Source organism: Siniperca chuatsi, linkage group LG17 (assembly GCF_020085105.1).
Source record: "Siniperca chuatsi isolate FFG_IHB_CAS linkage group LG17, ASM2008510v1, whole genome shotgun sequence".
NCBI classification, from domain to species: domain Eukaryota; kingdom Metazoa; phylum Chordata; class Actinopteri; order Centrarchiformes; family Sinipercidae; genus Siniperca; species Siniperca chuatsi.
The window spans coordinates 23,042,545-23,057,192 of NC_058058.1; the positions used below are offsets into that span (position 1 = coordinate 23,042,545).

At 39.9% G+C, this 14,648-nt stretch overlaps 1 protein-coding gene across 2 annotated transcripts; it reads right to left on the reverse strand.

Annotated features, from left to right (window-relative positions):
* Positions 1–10,031: 10,031 nt before the first annotated feature.
* paqr7a (progestin and adipoQ receptor family member VII, a) lies at positions 10,032–14,648 on the reverse strand. 2 transcript variants are annotated; one of them, XM_044171178.1, is made up of 3 exons: positions 14,558–14,648; positions 13,964–14,063; positions 10,032–13,309 (listed from the first exon to the last, which is right to left on the reverse strand). In XM_044171178.1, the coding sequence occupies exon 3, from the start codon at positions 13,258–13,260 to the stop codon at positions 12,190–12,192; it is 1,071 nt and encodes a 356-aa protein (XP_044027113.1). In that variant the 5' UTR covers positions 13,261–13,309; positions 13,964–14,063; positions 14,558–14,648; the 3' UTR covers positions 10,032–12,189. The 2 variants fall into 2 exon arrangements, with proteins under 2 accessions (XP_044027113.1, XP_044027112.1); XM_044171177.1 differs by having other exon boundaries at positions 10,032–13,297; positions 14,558–14,645.

Consider the following 14,648-nt stretch of genomic DNA (forward strand, 5'->3'; position numbering starts at 1 on the left):
ACAAAAGCACACACAAGTACGTGTGTTTGTGTTATAGGCCTAAGGGTCTTTAATGTGCACATGCATATTGGGCATCATATGACAAACAGCATTCTATCACGTCTCAGCATAAAGCCTTTTCATTATAAAACATGGTAAAGCTTTAAAATCTGCCAGTAAAATACTGCAGAATTTACTAGAAAGACATGTGCATGTTATTGGGTGTGTTGATTGAATGGTGTTCAAACATTTCTAGATCATTGAAATGGTTGATTTGTGATTTATTCCAGTTATTTTGGATGGTTTCCTCACATTGTAAAGATGAACATCTCCATTTAAGTTAAAAACAGATTATTTACTTGTTTAATTGTAACACCAAGAAACTTCTTCTGTTGCTTTGCTGACAATGAATAAGATACTGTGTGTTCTCAAAGTAAATGTTGCACATTAGCACAAACATTTCTAAGCCAGCCAGTGTCCATTTGTCCTTCTCCCCATTCAAAGCACGTCTAGTGTCGCAGTGAACACAACATTGGAAGCTGTACTCACAGATCCAGGCTGGAATGAAGTTCTCCTTGTTTTTACATCTACAAATGTTGCTTGCTGTCTAAATGTGTTTTATAACCCTGATTAAGAGGCATTTATATTATGTATCATAATTCCTGTCTGCAAAACTGTCTATCCAGCTGGCTGGCTTATCATTGATGGTACAAACCTGTATAGGTCAGGATGTGTAAAACACTGTCTTTAGTGCTCTATCTTATTTTAAAGATGTGATGTCATCAGTAAATGTAAAAAGATGGCAGTTATTCACAAGACATGCTAGGTATAACACAATTTGAAGTGGTACAGGTGCTGGAAAGTGCATTTTATGTCGGACCTGCAGTCCTTTATTTCTGGTCTAATTCTGGCATGTACTTTTTCAAGGCTTTGACAGACTTTAACCTTTCTGTCATACTGAACTTTTCTCTCAATGTGGGCTGGTCACGAAATCCAAAAGCCAAGGATATTTTGCGTAGCAGCTGTGTAGATCAGAACGTCAGTACTGCAGTACAGTGGAACTTATTTTGACGAAAGTGATGACTACAACCAACAGGACTTTTCTAACCATTCTACCCTGAGCATGCTGTCTGCATACAAATGCCTCTGGAGAATGGATCCACTGGGGCACAGGAAGCCTTCATTCCTCGTACAAGATTTAGTGTTCCAGGCCAGCAACCACATCACTCAGCAGCAGCACACACAGTGAGCCTTGCAGTGTGTGTGGCCACAAGTATAACAGTGGAGGAGCAGTCTTCACCACTACACACCTGAAGGTCTAGAGATGTAACAGAATATTTCTAAGAATAGTTTTGATGCTCCAATTCTGTCTCTTGACATATTTTCTTGATTATTTCTTTACAGCCTCTGTGGATTCTGTCTCATTCCAAGGTGTGTGACAACAAGTCTACGGTCATGCTAGCAGCTCTGTGAGGCTGTACTTAGGCCCAGCTGTGCTTTGAACTAAATGCTAACATTTGCTAATTAGCACTAAACACAAAGCACAGCTGATGGAATGTCATTAGTTTTGCAGTTATTTGGTCATAAACCAAAATATCAGACAAATTCAAATTTTGACTTGATGGATGAAAAGTTAATGGATCACCAAAGTGATTACAATTCAGTGATTACAAGACATGAACGTCTGCACCAATTTCTGTGGTAATCCATCTAATAGTTGTCAAGAGATTTAATTCAAAACCATAAATTCAACCTCATGGTGGCGCTAGAGAAAAAGTCAGGAGTTCACCAAAGTCAGTAGTATATATTGTCTGGGAACCATGAATGTCTGTAGAAGATTTTGTGCCAATAAATCCAGTAGATGGTGAGCTGTTTCACTGGACAAGGGATCACTAAAGTCATTGGGATTCTGTGCACCATAGATATTTCTACCAAATTTCACCACCATCCATCTAATACTTGTCAAGACATGTTACTAATAAACCAGAAATGTCAACTTCATGGTGGCACCAGAGGAACAGTCAGGGGGTCATCAGTGTCACTGCGGACTGGGGACAGGGTCTGCAAAATTGTATTGCAATCCATGCAATAGTTGTTGAGATATTTCAGTCTGTACCAAAATGTTGGCCTGACATACCAACAGCTTAGCACTGCGATCCCTAGAGCCATTTCATTAGCATGGCTAAAACATTTAGTCCTTGATGACTGCTAATGGCACATTTACAAAATTTCTCCCCTTTACCAGAAGCTCCTCTGAAATTCGTGAAAAAAGCAAAAACATTTTGTTAGCTGCCTCTCCTTCCAAAGAACCATTCACTGTGAGGGACACAATAAATAATGAGGTGGGGTGTTTAGTGTTGCTCAAGTAAACTTCAATGTGACATATGGCTGCCAAGGGGATTCAATCTGGGATAGTCCAGTTCTGACACACTCTGTCTAACCACTAGACCACCCAGCAACAGTAAGCAATTTGAAATTATCCAGATTCCCCAAATTGTAAGCATCTACGATATTTTTTGTTTTAGAAGACATCATACTCATTAACAGGTCAGCTGTGTATTGTTATGGCTAAAATGCTAAGTCCCATTAAGTCTAATGAGTAGTGATGAAATTTAATTTGGAACTTATCACAAGGGAAACAGGCTGGCCCCTTCTATTGTGAGTCAGACAGTAGAATGTGGGAGGGAGTCCAACAGTGCCACAATTGAGCTGATTCAGGGTTTTAGTGAGTAACTGAGCCGTGCAGTATGGACCAGTACACACTAATATACAGTAAGACTGGAGCCGGACTGCAGAGTCAGACAGCAGGGTCAATATATCTGACATCTGCAAGTGAGGTGAACAATATCATCTTTGAGGTTTTCACCAGAGGAAGTAGAGAACCAATTCTGCTCCTGACGTGAGTAAATATGCCTCAAATAAAAGTACCTTCATCAACATTTAGGGGCAGCAGAAAGGTATGTTTCACTTTGTCTAAATCCATCTGAGAGCAAGGAAGATCCTAACTCTGATAAAGGAGATGTTCAAAGATGTCTTTTTTTGTTTTTAATAGTTTATGAAATTTGGTTAGGGAAAAGAAAAGTCTTTGTTGTCAGAACAAGGTGATATGATCAACAAAGGAATGGTGCAACCATAGTAAGGAAATATGAAACTTCTGTGAGGCCCTTATAAAAATTGGTTGTTGCAACAGCAAATGCTTGCACAATATAAAAAAGAGTCAAATATGAATAATGGGATTGGGAGAAATTAAACACAACAGAAAGAAAAAAATAGTAGTTTAGGAGTTTATTATACTTATTGTTTCGTTGGAGAGGCTATTGAAGCAGGATTTAAAGAGTTTGGTTGGGATGGGGTCTAGGACACACGTGGAAGACTTCATCCTGCTAATTTCTTCACTGATGGCATCTTCTAACATTATATCAAAGGATGACATCATAGATGGGGGACGATGGGCAGGGAGATCCCAGGTCATTTGAGTGTCTGTATTTACAATGCTTGCTCTAATAAAGACTATTTTTTCTTTTAAAAAAATTAAGCAAAATCTTCGCATCTAAGAGTTGATGAGTTAATCTTTCTAGGCTTGTCTTTCTTTCCTGACTGCATTATTGTCAATTTTATGATCCTTAAAAATAGTTTGCCATGGTGATTTGCGAATCAATTGCCTTGTTTTTGTTTGTGCAGGAACAACTGTATCTCTTATGAGAATCTTAATTTATCATTAAAATTGTCCACATGGTCATCACCTGAGCCACTGGTGGATGGAGGAAAGATGTTTACCAGATTTGAAAATTTGTCAATAACTTCAGTTAATGTTACGTTTCACAACGACAGTCTTTGGACGGTCATGTGATTCAGAGAGAGTGGTGTTAAAAATGTCATACCGAAATGTTTAGAGAAAGGCACCTTGGCAATGGATGAAATGTCAACATCAATACCCCTTGTAATAACTAAGTCCAGTGTATTTCCATGAATGTGGGTGGCACTCTGTACATGCTGAACAAGATTGAGACTAGCAACAAGATCTAAAAAATCCAAATCCCTCGAATCAGTGTAGTTGTTGACATGAAAATTAAAATCACCAAGTAAAATGATTTTAATCATGACTGCTAAGAACAATGGACATAAAATCATAAACCCCAGTTAAGAAGTTGCCATCATGTTTGGGGGGGCAATCACAGTGAGTACAGTCTGTTGTACTTTGATAACCATTACTAAGTATTCAAATGTTAGAAAATTGCCAAAAGAGTGCAAGTGCAGGTAAAATTACTAGAGAAAAGGTGAAATTAGGAGAAGACTCTTAACAACGTAGCTGAAGCAGTAGAAGTCAACCAGGCTTCAGTTAAAAATGTTTCTGCTATAATGAATGATTGGTGCGATAGTGTTCAGTACTGAGCCGTTGTGAGGAGTACCCCGATATTTCTTTGTGGTATTGAAAAAGCTGACTATAATAGGAATGGAGAATATTTCACTATTCACAACTGTAGAAGTGTGGTCAACAGATGTTTGAGTTATAAACACTTCCAGAATTGATTCTGGGGAAGACCAAAATTACAGTCTGACAACAGAAACAAAAAACATGTAAATTATTACAACTAAATCATTGTTTGGCTACATTAAACACAATATAGAGTGATCACAGCGAGCGGGAGGGGACAGAACATATGTAAATGTATTTATCAATTCAAAAAGTTCATTAACAACCACAGCAGCAACCATGAAATAAACAATACACACTCTAGTTAGCTGATGACAGTTTTTTCTTATGGAAGCCCAATAATGCACACACTACAACATAATTACAACAAATACGTCATTTAACAAAATAGTAACAAAAAGGTTCTTACCAGATCAGGTCAATAGAATAGGAAAACACTATAAAAAACGCCCTACTTATTTCATAAGTAAGTAACAAGTACCAAGTTAGCTTAAATTAACAATAGAGTTTGTCACACACTGTAAGCAGTATGGCTTGGATGTTTATACTTGAGATAAAGAACCAGTAGCTCAACTATCTGGTGTATGACAAACCTATGGGTGTAAACACATTGTAAACAGAGAGCGTATGCAGGGTCCTTGTTGTCTTGTCCTTCAGCTAGTTTAATGCAAACTAAGCTACGTTCATGACCACTTGGGGGCAGCAGGTATACTGTATTTCATTTGAGCTAGATCCATCAAATAACATAATCCTGATTCTATTACAGGAGTCATTTAGAGATGTCTTATTTTTGTAAAGAATGTACAAAAATACTGACATTTATAATAGAAAGCTCTTTATTAGTATGTTTTAAATTAACAAAACATAGTACATGACTGATTTCACAAATATCTTTTAAAGTTATTAATATTGAGGCACTGGTACATACGGAGCCCCCAATTCTTTTGCGTTCTTTTGGGGTAATGCAAAAGAATTTGGGGTAACGCAGTTGTTTTGCATTACCCCACAATACATTTTGCATTACCTCACAATACTTAAGTTTAAGTTTTGCGTTCCTTCTGATCCACAGAAAAAGGCTGAGCTGTATTATGAGATAGTATTATGTATTAATAGACCACCGTTGGTTGACCACAGCGCGAGGGGGTGAGTGACTTAACGATGCTTTCATGGCTAATGTTAATAGGAGCAGTAAAGAGTAGTCACAGTACAGCTACCGTAGCCATATCCATAGCATCATTGATTCAACCACAAATGCAGCCGTAGTCCGAGCAAACACCATATCCATATCCACAGCAACAGCTTCACCCACCACGGCAAGGCAGAGCAGCTTCAGCTGTGCTGAGCCAGTGGCTGTATACTGTTGAAGCTCTGCCTTTTGAAAGGACTAATGAGCAGTAAGTGTCAGATCATCTCTCCGTTCTGTAGTATCTGCAGAGCCTTTCCCTACACTGGCAGTGTATTATAACTGGACTGGACCAACAAACTATTTCATAAGAACATTGGAAACAGAAAACAGTAGACTTTCCTAAAATGGATCTGGGGAATGCAAAAAATATTGCGAGGGAACGTAAAACTTAATGCGAGTTAAAGCAAAAAAAAATAAATGTAATGCAAAACAAACTGTATTGCACAAATTAGAACTAGAAGCAATGGAGGGTTTTAACTCAAAAATGGAAGAAAAAAGAAAAAAAGATATTACTGCTGCCTATCAAGCCTGTTTGATAGTCTCAACAACATGTTGGTAAGCCTTTGTTTAGACAGTGCTTGCCCCTTGCTCTTTTTACTGTGGCACAAACAGCTGCTCTGACCACCTAAAGCCGCGTTCAGAATGACGTAAGCCCTGTGTGAAAAAGTCACTCATTTGAATGAGGCCAGTCCACTGACGCAGCAGGGGTGCCAACACAGACGGGCCCCAGCAAAACGCAGGGTCATCTGGCAAGTTTGGCTCAACCTTGCTCAACTTTTACCAGAACGCAACACAATGTCATCCGGCAAGTATACATTTATGGTAGATCACATTGTAACGAGAAGGTTGTATTTCAACAGTTTACCTTGCGAACGTTGTGACGAAAGATAAAATAATTGCTGCCATAACTTTCCAGAATTGTAAATCCTGTTTTTGACTATTATAAACTGCTGTGCAGTATTTTAGCTCCTGATAAGCCTTCAAACTCATGGATCTATTAGTCAAGCTGAAATTCCTGGATTCTATTTCATGTGTTACCGGTACCTGAAGCAACACCAACGGCCACCAGCGAAGCACCTTTCATTGATTTAATGAGGGGCCGTTTACAGTCTGAACGCCAGCTGAAGCTGTGTTGCCTTGTACAGCTGTACTACCCGAACTGAACACAAGTCGGCCCTTTCCACCACTTTGGATCTAAATTGGGGAGGGGGGTATGTTTTCTTCCTGGTTAACATGGGAGACAGGACTTTTGGTGAGAGAGAAATATTTGCCACAGTGTGACACATGAATTTTCTGCCTTCCACCAAAGGCATGTAGGACTAAAGGAAAGTGCATGGAGTTCATTCACACACTTGGCTATTGCCAACGCCATTACCAGAAAGATTGATATAGTATATATATGATATAGTTCATCCCTGCCATTGGCTAAAAGGGTGACCTGCTCAAGGTCTGCCTAAGGTGACACACACCAACTGGCCTTCCATCAATGTGGCTATGATTTAAAGAAAATGTATGAATTTGATTGAATGAAGAACTGTAACGTTTTTTTGTCTGGCCTTTAAATGGTTCAGAATGTAAAGAGTTTCCCTACGGGGACCAATAAAGTATTTCTGATCTGATTCTGATGCTGCAGCTAAGATCTTAACTAAAACCAAAAAATTTGACCATATTTCACCCATTTTAGCTTCACTTCATTGGCTCCCAATCCATGTCAGATCAGACTTTAAGGTGCTTCTAATGACTTCTGTAAATAGGCTTGCCCCATCCTAGCTCTCTGATCTCATTAAACCTAATGTCCCATCCCGTGCTCTCTGCTCTCAGAATACTGGGCTGGAATAATCTTCCTGCTGACATCAGTCTGACTCTGTTGAGACCTTTGTATCTAAGTTGAAAACTCGTCTTTTTGCTTTAACTTTCAATTAGTACTTATCCTTCCGTACTTCAGGCCTCCTACCTGTTACCACTTTACTTCCAGCGGGTCGGTCTCAGTCTCAGTGAATCTATTAACATTAATATTTATAGTCCATGTTTATCCTGCCAACGAGAATTAAACTAACAGACTGCAAACATCATTATATCAACTGCATTTCTCTAAACCTCTGCTGTTTTTCTTTCTGTGCCCTAAAAGCTGCCACGCTGTGCATGCTCTGTGGTTCAGAGAAAACCACAGAGGACAATGGATTGTGCAGTCTGTCAAAAGCTCTACTTGGCCTTCCCCATAACGATTCCAAATCCTCTGCATGATCCAGACATTTCCAGTGCCTTAAAATGAGTGAGGACCATGGATGTTTTTTGTTCTTCTTCCTGGAACATGGAGGCGCAAATAAACCAGTCACCCAGGTCCAGATCTTTACACCCTGCAGATTACTATAAAGGCCACCTTTATTTATGAAAATGCAAGGAGCCAGGGACAGACTAAATGGAAGGAGGGCAAATTGATGCGCTCTACCTTAAAAGGAAAAGCAAAGGAATTGTCTGTGTTCCAGGTGAATGGGAACATAACGAAGTAGACTTTCTTGAGGTCTATAGTGATGAACCACTCTCCTGAAGTTGTATATGAAATTTGTCGATTGTATGAAGCATCCGAAAAGGGAGGACTTTAGGATGTGGTTACCTTCTTAGGTCTAGAATAGGCCTCAAAGTATTGTTTTTCTTTGGTATTAGAAAATGTGTTGAATAAAACCCTTCATGTTCTGAATGTGGATTTACCTCTTTACTGGCATTTGTCCCCGAGTGTAGCAATCTTCAATCTCCTGTGACAGAAAGTGAGCCGTCAATGCAACCTATAACCCTGGGACATTTGTTTTTAAAGCCCATGCCTCCTAAGATTGGGCTGCCCAATAATCCAGGGGCTGCTGTGAAGATCTGCACACTGGTTAGGGAATCAGTGAGGCAACACACCGGTCCACTGGAGGGATATGATCCAGGCCATGTTCCCCTCCATTCCACATGGGTCCTAGCACCCATCCCATGGTAAGCCCATGGGTCTGCCCTGCAGTGCTTCAACCAAAAACCAAACAAATAAACCGAACAAAACAACAACTGGGTGAGCAGCTAGTGCATCATCTAGACCATCTTAGTCCCAGGACTGCACACAGTTTCGCCTACAGTGGGCAAAGTCTCTCCCCCACCTCCATGCTTGCAGAAGTCTTAGAGCCATCCTTAGCCTCTTTGGTGCTAAATGCACCTTCACAGTCTTGAAACAGAGCTTGAACCCTGCGTGGACATTGCATTATCCCCATCCAAGTCTCAGACATCTACATGAGGGGTGGGTGGGAGAGGGGGAGCCAGCACTAACGCTTTAAGGTGCTCTTCTATTACTTGTAAAGCTAGGACGGACCTTGCCGCTTAGCCTTTGTGTGTCCTGGGCTATAGCCTTCATCATGCAGCCTAACTCAATGCTTCACCTGCTGTTTATGGGAACCAGAGCTTCTACGAGCTACCCCAGAAATCTACCTGGTAATCTCCAAACGGGAAGCCTTCCACTTGACACAGCCTTTGCTGCCTCACAGAGAGTAGAAGGTTGCTGCAGTTAATAGATGGGTCCGACAGGGCTTTCCTAAGGTGACCCACATCCAGACAATTGGGGCACAACTCATCGCCATCCTCAATCTTAAATTGGGCTCTACAGAGGGCACAACCCGGGATCACTGTCAATTCAGATAGGGAGTCAGGCTAGGAAATCTGAGCTAGAACAATCAAAGAGCCATAGGACATGCATCTGAACATATAGCAGACCTACTTCCACAAATGCAGACAAGCAACTAACTCCAAGTGGGTTGCCAGCCAGGCAAGTAGACTACACATCACACTGTGATTTTGTTTACTGCCACGGGCAGTCAGGGAGGGATTATATAGAACATCTTTTTTTCTTACATTGACGGAGGTAGCAGCTGCCACCATGACATCCCTTTCTTTTACTGGCTCCGTTTTAAGGATCCTTGACACAGATAGTGAGATACATTTTCATGGTGGCAGGTCGCCTAATTGGTAAGATGTAGAATTAAAGGACAATTTTAATTTAGTCATCCTGTTTTTTTTTTAATATTATTTCTCCCATTACAGAGGACATGCTTCCCTTGCATATGGTCCCAACTCAGTTTCTTGGCCTACATGTCCATGTTTTTATATGTTGACTCAGTACAATAAAGCACAGATACACTTTGTGCTAGTCGTTAGTCTGATTTTACAAATTACCAACACACATGCACAGCATCACAGTGTCAGGTGTGTCGTTAGAGTATGTAAATAACAGCTGAGGTCCTGCTAGGTGGAACACTGTTTAACAGGTTGCTATGGAGACCAATTAACCATGGAGACACATCCATCGAGAAACAGCCATCAGATTTGTCATGCTATCTGCATCGAACGATTTTCATGGTACACTAGTATTTTCAACCCTTCTTCCATAAAAAAGATTACAGTACAGAATTCAGTTTTTAAAATGTCATGATGTAAGATTTTTCTTTTTTTAATGCTGAAATGACAGTGGTTGTAATAATACCATACATTTTTATGCTATTAACCATTACAAGCAATATCATGTCATCTCATTCTTTAGCTCTTGGTCTTGCAAATAACCAGTCTAGGAAACAGGAGCTGCTGTTGCTTTGCTGGCAGTAAAAAAAAAGGGAAAAACATAAAAGATCTATATCTAGACAGCAGGTGAATTGGGGACATTACAAGCAAGAGGCCATTGGATGGCCATTCATTTCATTTGGAAATAGCAAGAAAAACTGACAAAATCTCCTACAGTTTTTACATAATGTCAAGAAAATAAAAGTGCATTAAGTTTCATTACAATATATCAACAGGCACAATAAGGTAGAAATCAATTCCCAATTGGAGTTTCAGTTAATCAAACATTAATCAGAGGCAGAGTGTAACATTAGATCAGACAAGTGAGGTTTACTTTTACTCATGTTTTGTCATTGAAAATACAGCTTGGTACCTACATTATATTTTATTGGCCTGGAGGTTGGCTACATGCATATTATACTGTATTTTAAAGATAACAATGAAGATAACATTTTGGAAGCTTGTTGTTCCTTGCACAGTGTTCAAAGGTCAACACACTCCTGATAAATATGACCCAATTCTCCCCATCCATCTGGAACCTCACAGTCATGTTGTAGTTGCTCACAGAGAAAGTAGTAAAGGGGATTTGACACAGTGGTCAGGACATGACATGTCACATCATTAGTCAATGTTGTACACATGAAACTCAAAGGTTATGAGAGAAATTAACAAAAACCTTAAGATTATTTCTGCCTCCAGACCAGCTCCAAAAGATGTTTGTTTAACTCAATCCTACTGTCTTTACATGTTGGCCATGTAGGCATTGTTATTTCCCAAAGACATATATTATCATGGTACCTTTATCTTTAATTAGTACACTCACACCCACACTCACTTTTCCCTTATGACTAAAAAGGCACAAACAGGATTTCCAATAAGACACAATACAGTGATTGCTGACATCATAATATACATAATACAAAATAGTCTACATGTACATTATATACTGCATGTCTAAAATAAGACATATCCATATAATTAAGACTTGATTATATATAAGATACCTCTTACAAATATCCAGCTTTCTAAATACAGTCTAAAGGCAGTGCATTGCATCATATCTAAAAGTGCTATGAAATGAATGACTTTAAGCTAGCCAAACAACAACAACAAAAGGGTTTAAACCTTAAATTGGTAATCATCTCATCATGTGTCTTTAAAGATCTCAAACCTACATACTGTATGTAAACCCATGAAAATGGCAACATAAATCCTAAGGCTTTAGTTTCTGAAGAAGCTGCACACTATGCCATTATCTGATGGCATTAAGGGGTTGAGAACAGTAAAAATCACATTTTCAAGGCAATACTCAGCACCAACTTTATGCTAAATTTAACAAACAACTGGCTATCAAGGCACAATGACAAAGGCCTCGCATGTTGTAACATTGTTATTACACTGTAAAATGGTAGATTTTTTAATGTTACTATATTATATTGTCTGAAGTTCAACTATGAAGTAGATTTTTGCCTAGGAAAAATGTTACCACAAGCTTTGATCAGTCTATCACCTATGAACCATTTCAATAACAAAACCTCAGTCACTTTCAAAATATATAAAAATTTTAGATGCTATTCCATATATTATCCCAGTTTTTTAGGATAAAAGACAAAACACACCACAATCTGATGATTTAACAAATCCAATGGCATGTCATCTATTTTTATCAGTAACAGTAGTGATCTCATAAATGCCAGTAATATGCAAGTTTTGAGAATATGATTTTTATTATGTTCCCTTTTTTGAAAAAGCCTCAGCCTTTGCTGATGCATGAAAAATACTGATACTGTGAATTATTACAAACATTCTAATACAAATCAGTACCAAAATACTAACTCCTCATATCATTACGTATCCCTTTTGTAATATTCCACTTACTGTTCAAATTTCAACACCCATTTACATAATACAAGTCTGCTGCAAACATAATTAGTTCCCTTTCTGTCAAAGCAGTAAGTCTGGAAGGAAAGGCAAATAAATGCTTTTGCACATAGTTACAACATCTAATCTATTATTTGGACTTGGTTTTGAAGTCAAGCAATTGTTTAACTTTCCTCAGCATGAAGGCAACAATTAGTGCACATGCAACCAAAGTGACCACATACAGTCCCACAAAGCGAGCAGCCTCACCGCTCCTATGCAGACGTGAGTACAGCTTCCTACGGCCCACGTAGTCGAGGTGGGACGCATGGATCTGACACAGGGTGCAGCAAGATAGAAAAACATGGAACATCTGATGACTCTGTCCCAGAAAATCACACCGCCCAGGGAAGCAGCGCTCTAGCAGGGGGTAGGTGAAGAAGAAGGCGCAGCTGAGAAAGAAAGCCACCTGGCCAAAGTGATAGATAATGGCTGGGTCATTGCTGGCTGAGGACCATGACATGAGTCTTTTAGCCACAGGACTGCTGTCCCAGGCATAGGCGAGTGCTGAGGGCACCACCTGGCACACCTTACGCACCCAGGTTGGTAGGGTGTGGTTGCAGTATTTGCCATAGCAGCAACCCAGGCATGACAGACAGCTGAGAACAGTGGCAGCGGGCATGAAGATCCCATGCACATGTTTGTGCATGCTCTCATCCACAGCATAGTAAAAGTGAACTATAGCACTGCCATACTGATACTGTGCTACCCCAACATAGTCCAGAAAGAAGAAGATATAGTGACACAGCTCAGACTTGCCACCCAGTAGGTGAGCTGCTACACTGAATGCCGAATAGGTCAAGGAGGACAGGATGAGGACCAACAGGGGCCATGAATGAGGATCACTGACAAAGTCCACAGTCTCAGCGAGTTGGCACAATTTAACCGGAAAAACTAAAAACGCCAGCAGGTGAGTCCAGATGTTGATGGTCTCATTGTGGCGCTGGAATAAAGACAGGAAGTAGTAACGCCAGTTCTGGTTGAGCGGTCGGTAGCCGGTGCAGACGTAGCGCTCCCTGAAGTAATAGGGAACCTCGGTGTCTCTTACAGTGCCGGGCATGGAGGGTGACTCCAGAGACTCAGTCAGCATCCGGGGAACCTCCCTGATCTGCTGCAGGCTGATGAACACTCGCCCAATTCTCTCCATCACAATCGTCGCCATAACTGTCAGAAGCTGAGCTGTGTACACTGGGTGGTTCCTGCAGAAGATTCTAAGAGTTAAAATCCACAAAAGTGAGATTAAAATATCTGTGGCTAATAATATAAATATCAAATCAACCTAACTGTTCCCCCTGCTTCTAGTCTTTATGCAAAGCTAGGCTAACTGCCTCCTGGCTCCAACTCTGTACTTATAGCACAGAGATGAGATTGAGACTTCTCACCTGATTCTCAAAAAGAAAGCCAGTAATTGAAATGTAGCCTATTGTTTATTCGGTTTTGGGTTTTTTGTTGTTTTTTTTATTTTGTTTTACATTTTTATTAGCAGTAGTATAGTAGTATGACTGGTAAAACAGGAGTGGGTGAAATTAATTCAATTTAGCTTGACACATGTTCCCCCTCCTCGATTTAATGGTCCCTTAAGCCTTTAAGGGGACCCGCCCCTGGCGACAACTGCCGTGTGTCGAATATGCCCATCAGACGGACTTCATCTGGGTTCACTAAACCGAGTCGTGTCGATTTACCCGCCAATCATGTGTATGCCACTGAAAATGTCTAGGACCAAACCCGAGGCACTTGAGAAAAGTTCTGCCACAGCCTGAAACAAAGGCATAACTTATTATACCTAGTGCGCATCCCTTTAGCAGGTTACCTATTTACTGTTTCTGTAGGCCTACCCACTAACTGATACCTTAGCGATGTCTCACCTTGTGCTGATTGCTTGTTTCCTTCAGTGTCCGCAGCTGAAATGACCTCTTCCTCTCCTCCGCCCGCCGACAGAAACATTCAACAGATTGAATCGTTGTTCTGAAGCGAGAAGGCAGCATCAAGTTACTAAACGTCCTCAAAATACAGCCGGAAGTGTAGTGATTTTGCCATAGAAAATAAAAGCGTCATTCTTTGGCCAACGTTAGAATAATGTAATAACTTGATTGATTCGGATTGAAAAATTAGATCGTTCCATCAAAAATGTCAAATTTATCATTTTTAAATGGAAAATGAAAAATAAAACTGTGTATATAACATATTCACTAAGAGTCATAAGTTCTGAAATTGATGGTGTGCAAGTTAACAGCAATGACACATACTTATAGATATAGAAATAATATGCACAATGTAGATAAATAATATGCCGACTGGAAGTGGTGAAATATAGTAAACAAAATCTGAGTTTGGAAAATAAAAGTCTCAAGAAAAAAATCAAACGTCTAAATCCTAAATCTACATATAATCTTTGCATTAGCAGGCTTGTAGGCGTGTGTGTTGTAGACATGTAGCCTCAAACATGTATTTAGTCTTACCTGAACAGTAGGCTGTCAGTCATCAGTCACTCACTGCTCAGGACTGAAATGTTTTGCTAAGCTTTGGTGGCAAAAACCCACACAATTACTA

Coding starts and splice junctions, on each gene's coding strand:
- paqr7a (XM_044171178.1), bottom strand. CDS start 13,260: ATGGCGACGATTGTGATGGAGAGAATTGGGCGAGTGTTCATCAGCCTG.